The sequence below is a fragment of the Lotus japonicus genome, chromosome 5, assembly GCF_012489685.1.
Source record: "Lotus japonicus ecotype B-129 chromosome 5, LjGifu_v1.2".
In the NCBI taxonomy this organism is placed as follows: Eukaryota; Viridiplantae; Streptophyta; class Magnoliopsida; order Fabales; family Fabaceae; genus Lotus; species Lotus japonicus.
In genome coordinates, this window is record NC_080045.1 from 36,622,450 (window position 1) to 36,642,069 (window position 19,620).

The following is a 19,620-nucleotide window of genomic DNA, read 5'->3' on the forward strand; positions in this document are numbered from 1 at the left end:
TGGTTGGTTCAAGTGGTACATGTTTGATTCCCCTTAAGCAAGGTTTCGAGTTCGAGTCTTATGGATAGAAAAAACTCCCGCTGTGAGAGTTAGCCCCACCATGATGTGGATGTTCTCAGCTCGAACATAATTGCATCGGAATAATTAAGGACATCAGTCTTACACAAAAAATATCTCTTAAATTTATTCATTTCATTATTCTTTTAATTCTATATTAAGTAAAAATATTTTTCAAAAAAATATTACTAGATAACATGAAACTTTAAAAGAAAATAAAAATGTATAAGCTGAAATATCTAAACTTTAAATTAAAACTAATTAATTTTTAAGTATATATGAACAATAATCTTTGTTATTTTTTATAAAAAGAAAAGATATGAAAAATAAGCTTTAGAAGATAATGTTATAATGCATGCAGTGATGATTTTACAAAAAAATGTTTGGGGTTTTAAAATATAATATTGCACTCCAACCAACATTCATTCAACATAAAAGTGATGGTTTTGTCTTAGAGTTTAATAGATATGCACTGACAGTGTAAAATAGTTTTACACAGACATCCAATTGAATTCCGCCAAATCAGAAAATATCTTATTCTTTTAATTAAAATTAAAGTCAAATGTAATTATCTCTCCTATGTGGTATGCTTTAATTGGATGACTGTGTAAAACTAGTGCATATGCATTAAACTCTTTGTCTTATTGAAAAAACTATTGCTAATCACCTTAACCACATTGAGCCAACTGACATTAGAAATTGCGAAACAAGAGGGTGCAACGTTATCTGCAACGTAGGGGTATATGTAAATTCAAACATGCCTTTAAATTTTTCATAAGGTTTAACAGCATTTTCATCCATACAATCCATTAAATTTTCTAATTTCAACTTGACTTAAATAAATATTTGGTCTTTGTAATATATATACTATTTCTGAATTTGGTCATTGTAAAACACAAATCATTTTTGGTACCTCCTAAATCTTGACTTTTATTCTCCGCACAAGTAAGGCAAAAATCCATTTGAAGAAATGTGTAGATTTTGAGCATTTTGATCTTGGGAAAATGGAAGATGTTGTTGAAGTATTGGAAAAATTCTCTAAAGCGTGGGAGATTTCCATGTTTGGGTGAGGTATAGAATTTGATGGTTGAGGATTTTGCATGGCTAAAGAAAAAAAATTATAAATAAATTTATGGACAATATTGTCTGATAAATCTTCAATGAAATACAACATTTGAGTTTTTAATTGATTATTTAATTTTTAGAAAATCAAATTTACTCATATATGCAATCGTGATTTTCGTCGATATTTCTTCCGGTCAATGATGAGAGAGATTTTGCCTAAACCAAACTACTTCAAGTCTCTTTCAAGACTCGATCGTAGTATAGTATCGAGTTTTGTCATATCAACAAGGGTTGTGGGTTAAATACCGATTTAGCTAGTTACGTATGGAATGACGATTTAAATGTTGAAATCCATAATATATACATTTAGGGGTTTTTCTAGGTCCAATCATCGCCTACGTGGCATCTCATGATTGACTAATTTCATTAAAAATCCTACATGGCAATCATTTCTCCTTTCCTCTTAATGTACACACTTCTCCTTAATCTACACTCCTCTCTATTTAAAAGCCTATATAAGACTCTTATTCTTCATTCATCTCTCCATTATTTGGATTTCTCCTAAACCTACACTGCTTCTTCAACCATCTCCTGCGTTTTGTATTTTTTGAGCCTTTCTACAGGGCTTCAAGATCTCCTTGACTGGTTCTTCATGATTATACAAAGGTATGTACTTTTTCTCATATGAAATCAATTTTTCATGTCTTTGGTTTACGTTATTGTAATATAATCTCATTCCTTCAAAATGTATGTTTTACTAACCCTAATATGCTATTCTCCTCATTCCCTTTCAACCATTTTTTTTTTACAGGATTATGGTGTCATTAGACCTATAGACGCTGAAAATAACAATTTCACGGATATGGATCAAGGGTATATTATTATTATTATTGATCCCGTAAGTGTTCATAACACAATTGAATTTCACCATCAGAATGGTGAATGCCGCTTGACTAACGGTTGGATAGGTCTACGATGGTTATACAACTTTGATACCCTAAACTGCTGGTTTCTTTTCAAAAAAATTGAAAATGTTAATGTTTTTTATGTTTCAATTTGGAAAGAAGATTTTACTCAGATCAAGTATGAGGCCTCTCTATGGTTACACATGAACACGACCTTGACTTCTTGCGGGATTTGGTCCCCGTCACTGATACTAGGGATCGTCCAATGTAACACCCCGATTTCGGTGGCGTCACTTTAGTAACCAAAAGTAAAACTTAATGCGAAAAACCGTGAATATTTTTTTTTTGATAATAACTAAGACAAGACTGAATTAAATAAAACCCAAAAGCGAAAAGCAACAGAACTAATGTACAATATATAATACAGCCCCCGCTGTAAGTAACAACCTCGTCACGAGTAACCTCCAGTGACGGAAAAAAAAGTGTAGCGCCCGAAGGAAATATGTACAGACTGAAAGTAAAGGTGAAGTGTCCGCAACACCATCCCTCAAAACTGAGAATAAGCTGGCCCATCGGCCTGAAACAAGACCTCCTAAGTCCAACCAACTCTCTGTGATTCCTGTAAAGAAACCACACAAAAAGCTATAGGTGGGAAACTACCCTGTCCCCAAAGAAAACAAATGATTTTCAGAGCTAAGACTCTACTCCTACACTAATCCCATCTCGAGGAGCTCACACCAGCACTAAAACCTACATGCTAGCATGATCGTCGTCCGAATTTGAAATCCAGAACGACCTAGTCTATGTACACCATCCGTCCTCCTCTCGCTACCGCGATGCGCTCCTGTTCCAGCATCTCCACTCTAGTTCCCCCCGAAGGGTGAACCGTCATAAACCAGCCCGCCAAAGACATCTGACAAAGGGCGTTTGTCCGCCAAAGCACACACAGAAGACGCGAGGGTCAACTCTAAAGAACTATGTAGATAATAAACCCAATAGGTACAAATAATAGATAGCCACTTAGGCTTATAGCTAGAGATAACATCCTAGGGTTGCATGTTCCACAATAACATAAACGCAATAATAACATATAGCATGTTCCAAATAGGATTAACAAGTAGCAATGACACTCAACAACTAAATTAGTATGCATGTTGCATGATATGTATGCAGGTTAACCTAGTCAACCAATATGCAATCCGGAACGGATGGACATCAACGGATCAGCCCTAGCACCAGCCACGGTGGGACCATTTCGGCCCGCGTGCCTCTTATTCCAACGACAGCGGTAGTAAGATCAGCCGTAACCCGTAGGTCTGCCATTTCGGTCTGCTACAAGAGACGTCTACAGACGCTCTTACACGGAAATCCGGGTCTTATGACCATTTTGGAATCCGACGAGGTCCAGAGTACGTCCTGTGTTAATACCTCATTAATGTTGCATGAATGCAGGATGATTAGACAAACAACGTCTCCGAATCTCACTCGACACGTCGCCACGTGTTCTAGGTAAATTAAAGTCTCTAAAAGCTTACCCTAAGGTAAAGTCGATTCTGCGACAAAAGACACTTCTCAACAACAACACATAACCCACGATGATCTCCAAATCATCCGACTCATCTCAATCCGATGGTCGCAACTGCTCAACGAGCACAGAGTATCCACATACTCGGGAACTATCAATTCCCCGGACTTATCCTCAGGATAGCCCAACAACATAGCTGCTCCAACAGCACAACAACAAACGCGGCTCCAACAGCACAACAACAACACATACTCAACGCCTCTCAACTTTTTCAACACTAGGATCCGACGACACTTCTCGTTTTCCAACTAAGATTTGCATCCAAAGCTTCCTTTCGAGTTTATTATCATTAAATGAAGATTTAAAGGTTGTTTAATGTCTTATGAGTTTTCTTTTCAAAATAATATCCTTTTAGTCTTATCGCAAAATCTTATAAGTTCTCGGGATCTCCTAATCCCCAACTGACACCAGAGAATGTCTCGATCCATACAACACCACGACAAGGTCCGAATCTCATTCGTCCTATCACACTTTCTCAAAACTCTCAAAATAAAATCGGCATGACCTGCCCGCTATTCTCGCCATTCAGAATCTCAGATCTCATTGCAAAAGCATAAATACTCAGCACAACCAATCAACATGTCATATATCAACATATTAAGCAATAATCACATAGCACTTAGCATATAAGGCATGCACCACACATCCTAGATTACCTACATAGCACATAGCATGTAAGTCAATCTCAAAAACATTCAGTAGATGAATCATCTACATTGTCAGCCGAAGCCTCAGAAAACATTTTCCAATCACACACAATCCAGTGCATAAACAATAAACAATGTCGAAAACATCGACCCTAAGTATTAACTAGAGATTCAGTGAGAAGCCCTCACCTGCAGATTCTCCAGGACGATCTCCTAACACTTGTTCACAATCAAAGGCTTGCTCCTCTGGGAATTCCTCAAAATCACCTTTAGAGCAAAACCACAGAAATACTATCAGAATCTATCGAAAACTAAGCTATCGATACTTACTAAGGTTACTCGAAGTAATCTATACTCTAAGGTACGATAATCTAGCGCGAAAGACAAGTTTTCGGAAAAGGAAATTTTCCTCCTCCTCCCCTATAGGGCTCGGCCACTTTTGGTAATTGTGGGGCTCGATTTTTCTTCAATCAAACTTGGTTCCTATGCTATCATTAGCCGTAACTAAGGTTATTCTGAACTCGGAAAAATTATCGGATCAAAAACTGTCGCAGGGGTATTTTGGTCATGATTTTTAACTTAGAAATTTCAAAACTGAAATCCCAAAAACCAAATTTTGCAGGGACGTCACCAACGACGTTTATAACAACTAATCCTACTAGCACTAAGCTAAGGCGATAGTTTTCAGCCTAAAGGTTGAAGCTTTACTCCAAAAACTCCAAAAATGGGTATTTTAGGCTAAAATTGATTCCGACGGAATTCCGGCGACATAACGGAAAATCTAATCCGGCAGAAGTGATCTTGGGCACATAAAGAAGAGGTTTAGAATCAGAAATGAAAGATTCAGGATAGTTTTGCAAAAACCCATAAACTATCAGCTCAGAAAAGCCTACAGAAAAGCTATGGAAAAAGCGATCAGAGGTAAGGATTAGCGACTATACCTCGAAACCTTGAAGCAGCAACTGATTGATCGACGATCAAGCAAGAATTGAACAAAAGCTCTTCTTCCTCCTCTCCTCTCAAACTCGCGGCCTCCTTGGTGAAAATGGGTAAGATATTTGTTTTTTTCTCATTTCTTGGCTATATATAGAGGTTGGCAAAACGCGGTAAAATGAAAGTTTCGCGAATCTGATTTTTCCGGCGTCATTCTCCGTGAATACTAAGATATGTTTTGGCAAAAGAATTCCAAAACTAATGCATAGTCGGTGCAAAACTATTTTACCCGATAAGTTGCTTTTTGCATCAAATGTCGGAATGGAAAACTTCCTTCTGAAGAAAGATTGAAATCATCAAGAGAAATGGGTGTACGCGTGTAGAATCTTCATTTGAAGCTCTGAATAGAAAAAGTCTTCATTGTCGGTTGATTCTAGGGTTTTGAAATACCAGGGATTCGGTTTCGGCAAACTTCCGATGATTGGAATCGGACGTTCTTAGATCCTAGAGTTTCGTCTCGAAACGATTTTGATATATGGAAAAAGAGAAGTTCTAACATTTCTCTGAAGATTTTTGGACTAAAATCCTACAGTGTTCCAAGGGTGGAACATAGTGTTATTTCCTAAGATTCTTGTCTTAGGTTTTTAAAGCGAATATTAGTCGTGCTATAACTTAAATCGACTTCGATACAATCCTCAGACTTTCCCTGAACTTTCTCCTTCATATATTTGTTTCATTTGGTAAACTCTAGTTCAGGTTTCCCTTCACGATACATCAACCCTAATCGTGAATAAGACTTTATTCACTTAGCATAAGCTTAAAAACTTGGGTCTTACATTACTACCCTCCAAAAAGAAAGTTTCGACCTCGAAACTTAAGGGTCAGTAAAAGCTCCGGATATTATTCCTTGATCTGTTTCCTCTAATACCCATATAGCACCGTTCGTGTCTTTGTTCCAAATAACTTTCACTAAGGTACTCTGCTTTCCCTCCGATCGTTTCACTCTTCTAGTCCCAAGGTTGACCGACGGCGTCTCAAAAGACATATCGTCTTCCAGCTCTATGGTGTCCGGTTCGACCACTTGCGTCGGGTCTCCGTTGGAAATAATATTTGTTGGCATTCGTGCAATCGCACAACCTTAACCACATGCTCCTTTTCTTTCGTTCGTCCAAAATGCTGATTAGAAACTCGGTACGTTCCTATGTTCCGAAGTGAATGCTCAACTTGTCCCCGTGATGTTCACTCATGATCCAAAACTCAACTCGATCGCTTGATAACTCCTAGACGAACTATTGCCTTGGAATCTACTAGTCCATTAACGTTACTTCCAACGTCGTAACTATCGTCGCTCGCACCATGAAATCAATCTTCCCCTCAGTCACCGTTCAAATTAAAACTCAACTTGAGTCTTAACACCTCGTGCATAACAAGACTCATCCCCTCAATCATCAATTCATCGACCACTCATAAGCTAATCATCCTCTTAATATCAAACAATCCATTATTGTCGTCTTCGTCCTCAAAACCTTCCTCACTCAACCCAATTTAGGCTTACTGACATCCCTAACACTTCGCATAAATCGAGGTTTATCCTCTAGAAGATCCAATCATAACCATACCTCAAGTATTCATCTTGATACTAACACTTTCTTTCTTGTAACTTGATTACCATCTCGTCGATAAACTTCTTAATCTCCCAATCAAATTATGACAAACTTCAAGTCCTACACACTTATGACAAGAATTAATAGACTTAAAACCTAAACCTTTTCCAAGTTCGGATCTCTGATGCTCTGTAACTCTTCAACATTTCCTAAACGAATATTCATCTCTTAAAACTACAACTCCTTCGCAAGGAAAACAAATACTTAATGAGAACCTTTTCCTCCCAAACTCAACTAATCTTCGATCAACTCAAGTTAATCTTACCAATCCTTCTATCAAAGTCCATAGCCAGCTATGATTCCGAATATCACCCCCTCAATATTAAGTTGATCATGCCTAATACATCGAAGGTGGAAATCTAGAAAAAGCCCACTGGAATAGTCAATGAGTTTCCTATCATCCAGTGGTCACATACACCCTGATGATAAATCTTCAATGATGTCGCTACGGAACTACGCACCCTCGACATCATACGTATACTATCCGTGAGGAATCTCTCTGAGATTCATTCTTCGGCTTCTACCTTCCTTATAATCGCATCGGCGCAATACTACTTTCTAGGCTTAGTGGGTTATTCTAAACCTCGTGTAACTTCTATAGTTAAGCCATTCGGTCAGGGCTTACCATCATATGCTTAGTTAAACAAACAGTTGGTACTTATCACAAGATAGTCTCTGGCACAACTATACAGTATGATTAAGCAATAACTTCAATCAATTCAAAGCGAAAAATCGCTTGCAGACAATCAATTTTCACTCTTTGCAGAGTCACACAACCTAGCACAGAAGACCTATTCCCCAACAACTCCCGAAAGACTCGACAAGCTCTGATACCACAATGTAACACCCCGATTTCGGTGGCGTCACTTTAGTAACCAAAAGTAAAACTTAATGCGGAAAAACGTGAATATTTTTTTTTTGATAATAACTAAGACAAGACTGAATTAAATAAAACCCAAAAGCGAAAAGCAACAGAACTAATGTACAATATATAATACAGCCACCGCTGTAAGTAACAACCTCGTCACGAGTAACCTCCAGTGACGGAAAAAAAAGTGTAGCGCCCGAAGGAAATATGTACAGACTGAAAGTAAAGGTGAAGTGTCCGCAACACCATCCCTCAAAACTGAGAATAAGCTGGCCCATCGGCCTGAAACAAGACCTCCTAAGTCCAACCAACTCTCTGTGATTCCTGTAAAGAAACCACACAAAAAGCTATAGGTGGGAAACTACCCTGTCCCCAAAGAAAACAAATGATTTTCAGAGCTAAGACTCTACTCCTACACTAATCCCATCTCGAGGAGCTCACACCAGCACTAAAACCTACATGCTAGCATGATCGTCGTCCGAATTTGAAATCCAGAACGACCTAGTCTATGTACACCATCCGTCCTCCTCTCGCTACCGCGATGCGCTCCTGTTCCAGCATCTCCACTCTAGTTCCCCCCGAAGGGTGAACCGTCATAAACCAGCCCGCCAAAGACATCTGACAAAGGGCGTTTGTCCGCCAAAGCACACACAGAAGACGCGAGGGTCAACTCTAAAGAACTATGTAGATAATAAACCCAATAGGTACAAATAATAGATAGCCACTTAGGCTTATAGCTAGAGATAACATCCTAGGGTTGCATGTTCCACAATAACATAAACGCAATAATAACAGATAGCATGTTCCAAATAGGATTAACAAGTAGCAATCACACTCAACAACTAAATTAGTATGCATGTTGCATGATATGTATGCAGGTTAACCCAGTCAACCAATATGCAATCCGGAACGGATGGACATCAACGGATCATCCCTAGCACCAGCCACGGTGGGACCATTTCGGCCCGCGTGCCTCTTATTCCAACGACAGCGGTAGTCAGATCAGCCGTAACCCGTAGGTCTGCCATTTCGGTCTGCTACAAGAGACGTCTACAGACGCTCTTACACGGAAATCCGGGTCTTATGACCATTTTGGAATCCGACGAGGTCCAGAGTACGTCATGTGTTAATACCTCATTAATGTTGCATGAATGCAGGATGATTAGACAAACAACGTCTCCGAATCTCACTCGACACGTCGCCACGTGTTCTAGGTAAATTAAAGTCTCTAAAAGCTTACCCTAAGGTAAAGTCGATTCTGCGACAAAAGACACTTCTCAACAACAACACATAACCCACGATGATCTCCAAATCATCCGACTCATCTCAATCCGATGGTCGCAACTGCTCAACGAGCACAGAGTATCCACATACGCGGGAACTATCAATTCCCCGGACTTATCCCTAGGATAGCCCAACAACATAGCTGCTCCAACAGCACAACAACAACACATACTCAACGCCTCTCAACTTTTTCAACACTAGGATCCGACGACACTTCTCGTTTTCCAACTAAGATTTGCATCCAAAGCTTCCTTTCGAGTTTATTATCATTAAATGAAGATTTAAAGGTTGTTTAATGTCTTATGAGTTTTCTTTTCAAAATAATATCCTTTTAGTCTTATCGCAAAATCTTATAAGTTCTCGGGATCTCCTAATCCCCAACTGACACCAGAGAATGTCTCGATCCATACAACACCACGACAAGGTCCGAATCTCATTCGTCCTATCACACTTTCTCAAAACTCTCAAAATAAAATCGGCATGACCTGCCCGCTATTCTCGCCATTCAGAATCTCAGATCTCATTGCAAAAGCATAAATACTCAGCACAACCAATCAACATGTCATATATCAACATATTAAGCAATAATCACATAGCACTTAGCATATAAGGCATGCACCACACATCCTAGATTACCTACATAGCACATAGCATGTAAGTCAATCTCAAAAACATTCAGTAGATGAATCATCTACATTGTCAGCCGAAGCCTCAGAAAACATTTTCCAATCACACACAATCCAGTGCATAAACAATAAACAATGTCGAAAACATCGACCCTAAGTATTAACTAGAGATTCAGTGAGAAGCCCTCACCTGCAGATTCTCCAGGACGATCTCCTAACACTTGTTCACAATCAAAGGCTTGCTCCTCTGGGAATTCCTCAAAATCACCTTTAGAGCAAAACCACAGAAATACTATCAGAATCTATCGAAAACTAAGCTATCGATACTTACTAAGGTTACTCGAAGTAATCTATACTCTAAGGTACGATAATCTAGTGCGAAAGACAAGTTTTCGGAAAAGGAAATTTTCCTCCTCCTCCCCTATAGGGCTCGGCCACTTTTGGTAATTGTGGGGCTCGATTTTTCTTCGATCAAACTTGGTTCCTATGCTATCATTAGCCGTAACTAAGGTTATTCTGAACTCGGAAAAATTATCGGATCAAAAACTGTCGCAGGGGTATTTTGGTCATGATTTTTAACTTAGAAATTTCAAAACTGAAATCCCAAAAACCAAATTTTGCAGGGACGTCACCAACGACGTTTATAACAACTAATCCTACTAGCACTAAGCTAAGGCGATAGTTTTCAGCCTAAAGGTTGAAGCTTTACTCCAAAAACTCCAAAAATGGGTATTTTAGGCTAAAATTGATTCCGACGGAATTCCGGCGACATAACGGAAAATCTAATCCGGCAGAAGTGATCTTGGGCACATAAAGAAGAGGTTTAGAATCAGAAATGAAAGATTCAGGATAGTTTTGCAAAAACCCATAAACTATCAGCTCAGAAAAGCCTACAGAAAAGCTATGGAAAAAGCGATCAGAGGTAAGGATTAGCGACTATACCTCGAAACCTTGAAGCAGCAACTGATTGATCGACGATCAAGCAAGAATTGAACAAAAGCTCTTCTTCCTCCTCTCCTCTCAAACTCGCGGCCTCCTTGGTGAAAATGGGTAAGATATTTGTTTTTTTCTCATTTCTTGGCTATATATAGAGGTTGGCAAAACGCGGTAAAATGAAAGTTTCGCGAATCTGATTTTTCCGGCGTCATTCTCCGTGAATACTAAGATATGTTTTGGCAAAAGAATTCCAAAACTAAAAAGATGTCTCCTTGTATTTTTGGCAACTAATGCATAGTCGGTGCAAAACTATTTTACCCGATAAGTTGCTTTTTGCATCAAATGTCGGAATGGAAAACTTCCTTCTGAAGAAAGATTGAAATCATCAAGAGAAATGGGTGTACGCGTGTAGAATCTTCATTTGAAGCTCTGAATAGAAAAAGTCTTCATTGTCGGTTGATTCTAGGGTTTTGAAATACCAGGGATTCGGTTTCGGCAAACTTCCGATGATTGGAATCGGACGTTCTTAGATCCTAGAGTTTCGCCTCGAAACGATTTTGATATATGGAAAAAGAGAAGTTCTAACATTTCTCTGAAGATTTTTGGACTAAAATCCTACAGTGTTCCAAGGGTGGAACATAGTGTTATTTCCTAAGATTCTTGTCTTAGGTTTTTAAAGCGAATATTAGTCGTGCTATAACTTAAATCGACTTCGATACAATCCTCAGACTTTCCCTGAACTTTCTCCTTCATATATTTGTTTCATTTGGTAAACTCTAGTTCAGGTTTCCCTTCACGATACATCAACCCTAATCGTGAATAAGACTTTATTCACTTAGCATAAGCTTAAAAACTTGGGTCTTACATCCAAATTTTTGGAAAAATAGATCTGGATCTCAAGTGGTTGTTTTTTACGAACGGAAACATCCACAGTTGGTACTGACCCTCACTGCATGTCAATGTGCACAATACGAATTGGTTAGTTTAATTTTCGTATTCCTTTATGTTTTTTTAACTTCAATGTGTTTTATTATGGTTTTTACAATTTCATAATTGTTTTCGCATTTTTTTTTTCAGCTATTACCTTCTCAGATCGTTCCATTCTTTTTAAGTTTTGGAACATCTTCGGTACAACTTCATACTGGTGTGATAGACGACATCCCCTGCAACGTGCTTTCGTCAAAATCTACTGATGCGCGTATAGGATCTGGTTGGAGAAAATTCTGCAAATTAATGGAAATTAGAGGCGGTGACATAGTTTGTTTAAGGTTTGAAAGAATAGCAAATAGAATTAATGAAGTTAAGGTGTTGTATAGAAATATTTAGTCTTCATTCCAAAATTTAATCAGTTGTTGTTTTGTCTTGGGTATCTTTTCGTTGTTTTGTTTTTCTCAATCTACATGAGAGGATTGTTCTCATGATTTACTTTATTTATCAAATAAAATCCAAGATTAATTGATATTTTTTTCATTCTGGAATTGTTCTCATGATTTACTTTGTTTTTCCATTGTTTTACACGTACAATTTTTTCCTTGCCTTCATCACTGTGTCTTGTGGGCTGAATTAAGCTTGATATATTTGACAATTTTGCATTCACCGGCATTTATAATAATAAGATATCCATATATGCCAATGGTGCTTCTTTTCTTTTTCATCATTTTACGGTCAGGATCCAAACAAGATTATATATAAAAAAAAGAACTTTAGTCAAATTTCAAAAACAATTTTTTACCTTACCTTTTTAAAAACAAAAACCGTTTTTAATAGCCAATTTAAGTTAGTCTAATATCAATATCATTCATGTCAAATTATTGCTTTATACCATTTTCAAAAAAAAAAAATCCCTTTTAAAATAAGTTCCATTTTTTAGATGAAAAAAAAAGTTTAAATAATTAATTTCATGAATCCCCTTTTCCTTGGTTTTAAAATAATTTCAAATTTTAAAATGATTAAAAAAGGTAAAAAAATAATAATTACTTTTGAAATTTGGTAGCCAAGTTTTATTAAAGAAAAATATTTTCGAAATTAATTATTTATGTCCTTAAATGTCCTTATATTTTTTTTTTGGTACAACAATTTACTTATATAAATCACTTAATTATATTAATTTCCTTATTTAAAATCATAAAAGACATTAAATGCTTTATCAAATAAATGCTATTTTCGTTTTTTTTAAATAAGCAAATTTAAAAAAATTAAATAAATTTTAATGCCTTGACTATATATTTAAGGAAAATATTTTCAAAATTAATTATTTATTTCCTTCAATTTCCTTATATAAACCACTTAATTATATTAATTTCCTTATTTAAAATCATAAAAGACATTAAATGCTTTATGAAATAAATGTTATTTTCGTTTTTTTAAATAAGGAAATTTAAAATAATTAAATAAATTTTATTTAAATAAATTTTAATGCCTTGACTATTTATTTAAGGAAAATATTTTGAAAATTAATTATTTATTTCTTTCAATTTCCTTATATAAATCACTAAATGATATTAATTTCCTTATTTAATCATAAAACACATTAAATGCTTTATGAAATAAATTTTATTTTCGTTTTTTATAAATAAGGAAATTTAAAATAATTAAATAAATTTTAATGCATTTACTATTTATTTAAGGAAAATATTTTCAAAATTAATTAATTATTTCCTTCAATTTTCTTATATAAACCACTTAATTATATTAATTTCCTTATTTAAAATCATAAAAGACATTAAATGCTTTATGCAATAATGCTATTTTCGTTTGTTTTAATAAGGAAATTTAAAATAATTAAACAAATTTTAATGCATTGACTATTTATTTGAGGAAAATATTTTAGAAATTGATTATTTATTTCCTTCAATTTCCTTATATAAATCACTTAATTATATTAATTTCCTTATTTAAAATCATAAAAGACATTAAATGCTTTATGGAATAAATGTTATTTTCAATTTTTTTAAATAAGGAAATTTAAAGTAATTAAATAAATTTTAATGCATTGACTATTTATTTAAGGAAAATTTTTTCGAAATTAATTATTTATTTCCTTCTATTTCCTTATATAAACCACTTAATTATATTAATTTCCTTATTTAAAATCATAAAAAACATTAAATGCTTTATGGAATAAATGTTATTTTCGTTTTTTTTAAATAAGTAAATTTAAAATAATTAAATAAATTTTAATACATTGACTATTTATTTAAGGAAAATATTTTTGAAATTAATTAATTATTTACTTCTATTTTGTTATATAAAACACTTAATTATATTAATTTCCTTTCTTAAAATCATAAAAGACATTAAATGCTTTGTGGAATAAATTCTATTTTCGTTTTTTTTAAATAAGGAAATTTAAAATAATTAAATACATTTTAATGCATTGACTATTTGTTTAAGGAAAATATTTTCGAAATTAATTTTTTATTTCCTTCTATTTCCTTATTTAAAATCATAAAAGACATTAAATGCTTTATGGAATAAATGCTATTTTCGGTTTTTTTAAATAAGGAAATTTAAGATAATTAAATAAATTTTAATGCATTGACTATTTATTTAAGGAAAATATTTTTGAAATTAGTTATTTATTTCCTTATATTTCCTTATATAAAACACTTAATTATATTAATTTTCTTATTTAAAATCATAAAAGACATTAAATGCTTTATGGAATAAATGCTATTTTCGTTTTTTTCAAATAAGGAAATTCAAAATATTTAAATAAATTTTAATGCATTGAATATTTATTTAAGGACAATATTTTTGAAATTAATTATTTAATTCCTTCTATTTCCTTATATAAAACAATTAATTACGTGAAACTCGTTTTCTTTCTTTCAAAATAATTTCCATTTTCAAATTGGAAAAAAAAACATTTAAATATTTAATTACGCATTAAATAATTAATTTCCTTATATAAATAATTAATGACATGAATCCCCTTTTCCTTGGTTGTAAAATAATTTCATATTTTAAAATTATAAAAAAAAGTTAAAAATATTTAAAAACTCTTAAAATTCGGTAGCCAAGTTCTATGTAAGGAAATTAATTTCCAAGACCGGTTTCCAAGACCCATTTCCGACCAATATTCATTAAGGAAATGACCATTGCCTATTATACTTCTACATTATAAATAGAGACTAACCTAACAAACTATATCATTCATCCATCGAAATTATAAGTTGAAATCCTAACTTAGTTTGCGCTTTTTCTATGCCTGATACTATAAACTCTTTTTTCTCTCAAATCAATCCTTCTAAGGAAAAGTGGACCTTAATTGTTCGAGTCATTCGAAGTTCGCATGGTCCACCCGCGGACAAGTCTGGATTACCTTTATCCTACAACATGTTGCTAATTGATGGCAAGGTAGAAAACTTATCAAATATTTAATTGAATTTAAATTTTTTTCATTCTCTAATTTATATACTACCATTTAACGTTCGTCCTGCAATTTACATCGGGTGACAAGATTCATGCTTTTGTCAGAAAGCAACATGTCTATCATTTTGACAAGATCATGAACGAGGGGGGGGGTGTACTCAATCGATGATTTTATGGTAGGAAACATCACTGGTGACTTCAGGCCATGTAAGAATCAGTATAAAATAACCTTCAAATTTGAGACCAAAGTCATTCCAGTAAGCGTTGAAAAGGTCTCCCTAAACCTCTTCAAATTTGCCGATTTTGAAGAGATATTAAGCCCTTCATTTGATCAACAAATTTTGGCTGGTAAGTATTTTATGTGATTCTTTCATCAGTATACGACAAATTATGGTTTTTATTATTTTGACAAATATAATTTTTTTCAGATGTCATTGGCTCACTTACAGCCATAGGTACATAAGTTGAGTTCTCACGAAATGGAGTGCCTACAAAAAGGATACAAATTGAAATTACATATGGAGGGTTTGTTTTCAATGCTAATTTTAAATGTATTATGAATACACATATTTTATTTTCTCAATTTATTTTTCATTTACAATTGTAGCCTTCACACAAAATGTGTTTTGTTTGTTGAATATGTTGAAGAATTGAATGCTTTTCTGCAAGCTGGAAATATTTCCAATGTTGTTGTTGTGCTCTTACTTGCCAAACTCATGACATTTCAAGGTTAATTTGATTACCGCGTCATGTTTTTTGTTTATTTCATATCTGACACATTTGTGTTAAACATTATTTTCAGGAGAAATTCAATTGCAAAATGCATTCAATTGCAGCAAACTACTGTTCAACCCGGATCATCCCGATGTTGTTTGTCTGCGAAAAAAGTATTTTTCCTTTGTTTATGATGACATCTTCTATATCGTTATTAACCATATATTATGTTCGAAAGTAAAAAATATTGGTATGTTATTAGTCTTGCCGAGAACAATGAAACGTCGAACCCGACGTTAAGCTAAATAACATATATGAGTCGTCCGTCAGCGGAAGATGAGTTCTTAAAGCTGTATCCAAGGACAACTATCAGTGGTTTGGTCGACTGTAAAACAGTAAGTCACCTCCCTTTCCACAAATGATTTTTAAATTTTATTTATAACGACTTTGAAATCTAATTCCAAAGTATTACCAGCGTACTATATTCATTGTCCTTGAAAGTGTTGAAGAGATTGTTAACCCTGATGATTGGAGCTACAAAGCTTGCAAGTGCAACAATTCTGTTAAGGACAACGAAGACAGGTTTTGGTACTGTGAAAATTGCAATAAACATGTTGCAAATCCTACCCCCATGTTATACTATATTTTTTTTTTTTGAGAGCAAAAGATAATTTTATTGAATAAGAAGATTACATGAGAAATAGAACAAGCAAAACCCCCTAGGAAAGCCACCCTTAGAGAAAGGGCCTCATTAAAACCTTACAAGGAAAAACCCATTAGGGAGAAAACCAAGTGAAGCAAAAAGAGTACCACAATCCCTAAGAGAGCTTTCAAATACACAACCTCCCAAAATCCTCACCAAGCCAACTAAACAACCCAAAAACCCCTAAGCTGGTATGCCAACCATTATATTTATCAGCCAAACAAAACCCCCTTATCCAGACATATAATTCAAAATAGCACACTAGCAATTGATCCTACCAAAGACCTGCAATATTCCATACACAAAAGCTTGCTCCACGCAACAACAACCCCGCAAACACAAAATCCTTCCACTAGAATGCAATTTGAGACACATCCCCCTCACCAAATTAAAAAGACAACAACAACCAGAGAAAAAATAACTATCCAAAGTATCTGCCTAAAAAAAACCAACACCCTTCCCAAATAGCACACATCCAGAATCAGTACACAAAAGCACCCCTTCACCAAGGATCTTTCGCCCAAAACACCCAGAACCAAGAGATAAAACGCTAATGGATTCCTGAGCCTTTGGCAAAATCAGAAGTAATCTCCAACAACTCTGGCAAACCAGACTCATCTACAATCAATACGACAAAGTTCTTCTTTTTCCTTCCTCTACTAAACAAAATCCAAGGACGAGCTCTTTTCCTTGGAGTACAAAAATCAGAGTCATGAGAGCTCCCTTCACATAAGTTGATAACACTATCTACCTCCAAAGAGTCTTTGACCCCTTGATCACTCCCATTTGCACAGATACTACCAAAACCATTGCAGAAAAGAGAAAGAGGAAATTTTATACCAACTGTCACGCTGCTGTTAGATAGTTTGAAACCTGAAAAGTCTACATCCAACATATAAACTTTTTGATTCCCACCAGCATCATCCAATAAAAAATTCTTTTGCTTGCAAATATTAGAAACAGGATTTGGACATCCTAAAACCGCATCCACCCCTTCTCCTACGCCAGCGGAAAGTGATGAATCGCCATGGCCATTAACGGGTAAAGAACACAACAGAAGAAATCGATTTGTTTCTATTTCTAGAACTAAATTGCCGTTTTCCATCATCCTCGCAACTGCCAAGGCCACCAATTTCGGGGAACATCACGACATCTGGAATTCTTAACCCTTCCTCACAGTACCCTGAATTCGCCAAAATCATCCCATCTTCAGCCGAAGAACAAAACACCTTGTTTTGACCCTTCCTCTTCCCCAACAACACCTCCCGCCATGATTTAGGAAGAGACGTAGACCCCATCATCTTCGGCTTCCATCCATGAGAACTGGTTTCCGCCGTCTTCTTCGAGAAACTCCGTACATTTGTAATTACAATATAAAACGTGGCTGACGTTGAATAGTTATTCATCATACACATTTTCTCCATTTCAAATTCATAGGTACAAACTTTGTGTTTCTCTGGCCGATGACACTGGATCTACAGAATTCATGATTTTTGACCGTGAAGGTTATGCCATTATTCAAAAATCAGCCAAAGATGTCGAGGCAAATGTTGTTAAGGTATTTTAATATTTACAATATGATAAAGGCAAAAGTGTATAACACAACATTCAATTTCTACGTAACCATAAATGTAATTATTATGGATTGATTGTAGGGGGGGTGATAAATTGAGTATTCCCTAAGAGATTCGTGACACAATGCATAAGCAATTCCTCTTCAAGGTCAAGGCTAAGGAGGATTTTGTTGGCAGGTTTGAATCTACATACACGGTTAATTTTTTTTGCAAGGATGCAGACATTATTATGAAGTTCATTCACAATGTAAGTAGTACAACTCATGCCCTAAACATTTGACTTGAAAGTGATAGTTATAAATATATACATAAAAGTAAACTAACCAAATTTCTACATAACTTTATTTTTCCATGAAGGAGGCCAACGGTTCTGATATTTCTGTTACAAATTTAAAATCCCCGACGGAGGTATTGGTTTTCACTTTTTAAATATAAGTTAGTTTTAGACCGTGGACAACTTATATCGAATTAAAATACTTTTAAATTATAATTAAAAAGAACAAAATTAATAACATTGATTTAATTTTAAAATTCATCCATCACAATTAAGTTAATTAATTACATCGATTTATTTTTAAAAAATCAAGCAACAACTTAGTAATAATTCCTTAATTACAATTACTTGATTATATACATTAATTATACAAAATTATGTGCGTTCATTAAGTAAATAAAACCTACATACATAAATGAAAAATTCGGAATCAAGTAAAAAATTGAATAACGCATTAATTTGTTAAAAAATTTCAACTTATACTAATTAAAATTCGAGCTTCATAAAAAAATTAATAATAATAAATCAAAACAAAATCAATTAGGAATCACAGAAGAGCAATGAGCCTATATATATATACTTTAGTATACATCTCCTTTGATACACAAGTTCAGGCCAAAATCAAGAGACGTTAGTTTTCATCTCCAAATCTTCCTTGCATCATAAATCCGAACTATAGCCTACTTGACCAACTAACTCCTTTAACACATGATTGGTCTATTGTCGTTCGAGTAATAAGGGTGTGGTTTGCTGAAGAAGAGGAGGAAGAAGATGAGGAAGGACACAACGGTTCGTTCTATAATCTGTTCTTGATGGATCGAAAGATATGTAAACCAGAAACAATTTCGCTATTATTAAATATGTAATTGTATTTTAATTTAATTCACAGACATAAATTCATATGAAACTCCTTCATTTCTAGGGTCAAACAATCCATGCAGAGTGTAGGTGTAACCTTCATGAGCGTTTTGCTAACAGAATCACGGAAGGTTTGGTATACCGTTTTGAATATTTCTGGGTATGACATAATTTCCGAGGTCTTAGTGCATCTAGACATATCTACAAGATACACTTGCAAAGTAGAACAAGGATGGTTCCATATAATAAAGATGTGTTTCTTGTGCGTGATCTGATATTTGACAACATGCATGAAATTCTAAATCCTGACTTTGACGAGCGGTTCTTAGTTGGTATGTAAATACCTTCATTTAAATAACTTCAAATACATCAACACTTCCATGTATTGACATTACCATTCAAACAGATGTCATGGGAGAAGTAACGCACGTCGGAAATTACAACGGATTTGAGCGGAACGGAGTCCATACGCAGAGCAAAGACATTGAAATTGAATCTCAAGGGTAAATTTGCTTTTATCAATAACAAATTAGTATTATTAATTTCTCTAAAT

At 34.7% G+C, this 19,620-nt stretch overlaps 1 protein-coding gene across 1 annotated transcript; it reads left to right on the forward strand.

Annotated features, from left to right (window-relative positions):
• The first annotated feature begins 15,117 nt into the window (after positions 1–15,117).
• LOC130719493 (uncharacterized) lies at positions 15,118–18,025 on the forward strand. Its single transcript, XM_057570117.1, has 7 exons — positions 15,118–15,292; positions 15,373–15,399; positions 15,593–15,673; positions 15,747–15,814; positions 16,125–16,240; positions 17,799–17,919; positions 18,017–18,025. Exons 1-7 carry the CDS (start codon positions 15,118–15,120, stop codon positions 18,023–18,025), a joined length of 597 nt encoding a protein of 198 aa, XP_057426100.1.
• The last annotated feature ends 1,595 nt before the right edge of the window (positions 18,026–19,620 follow it).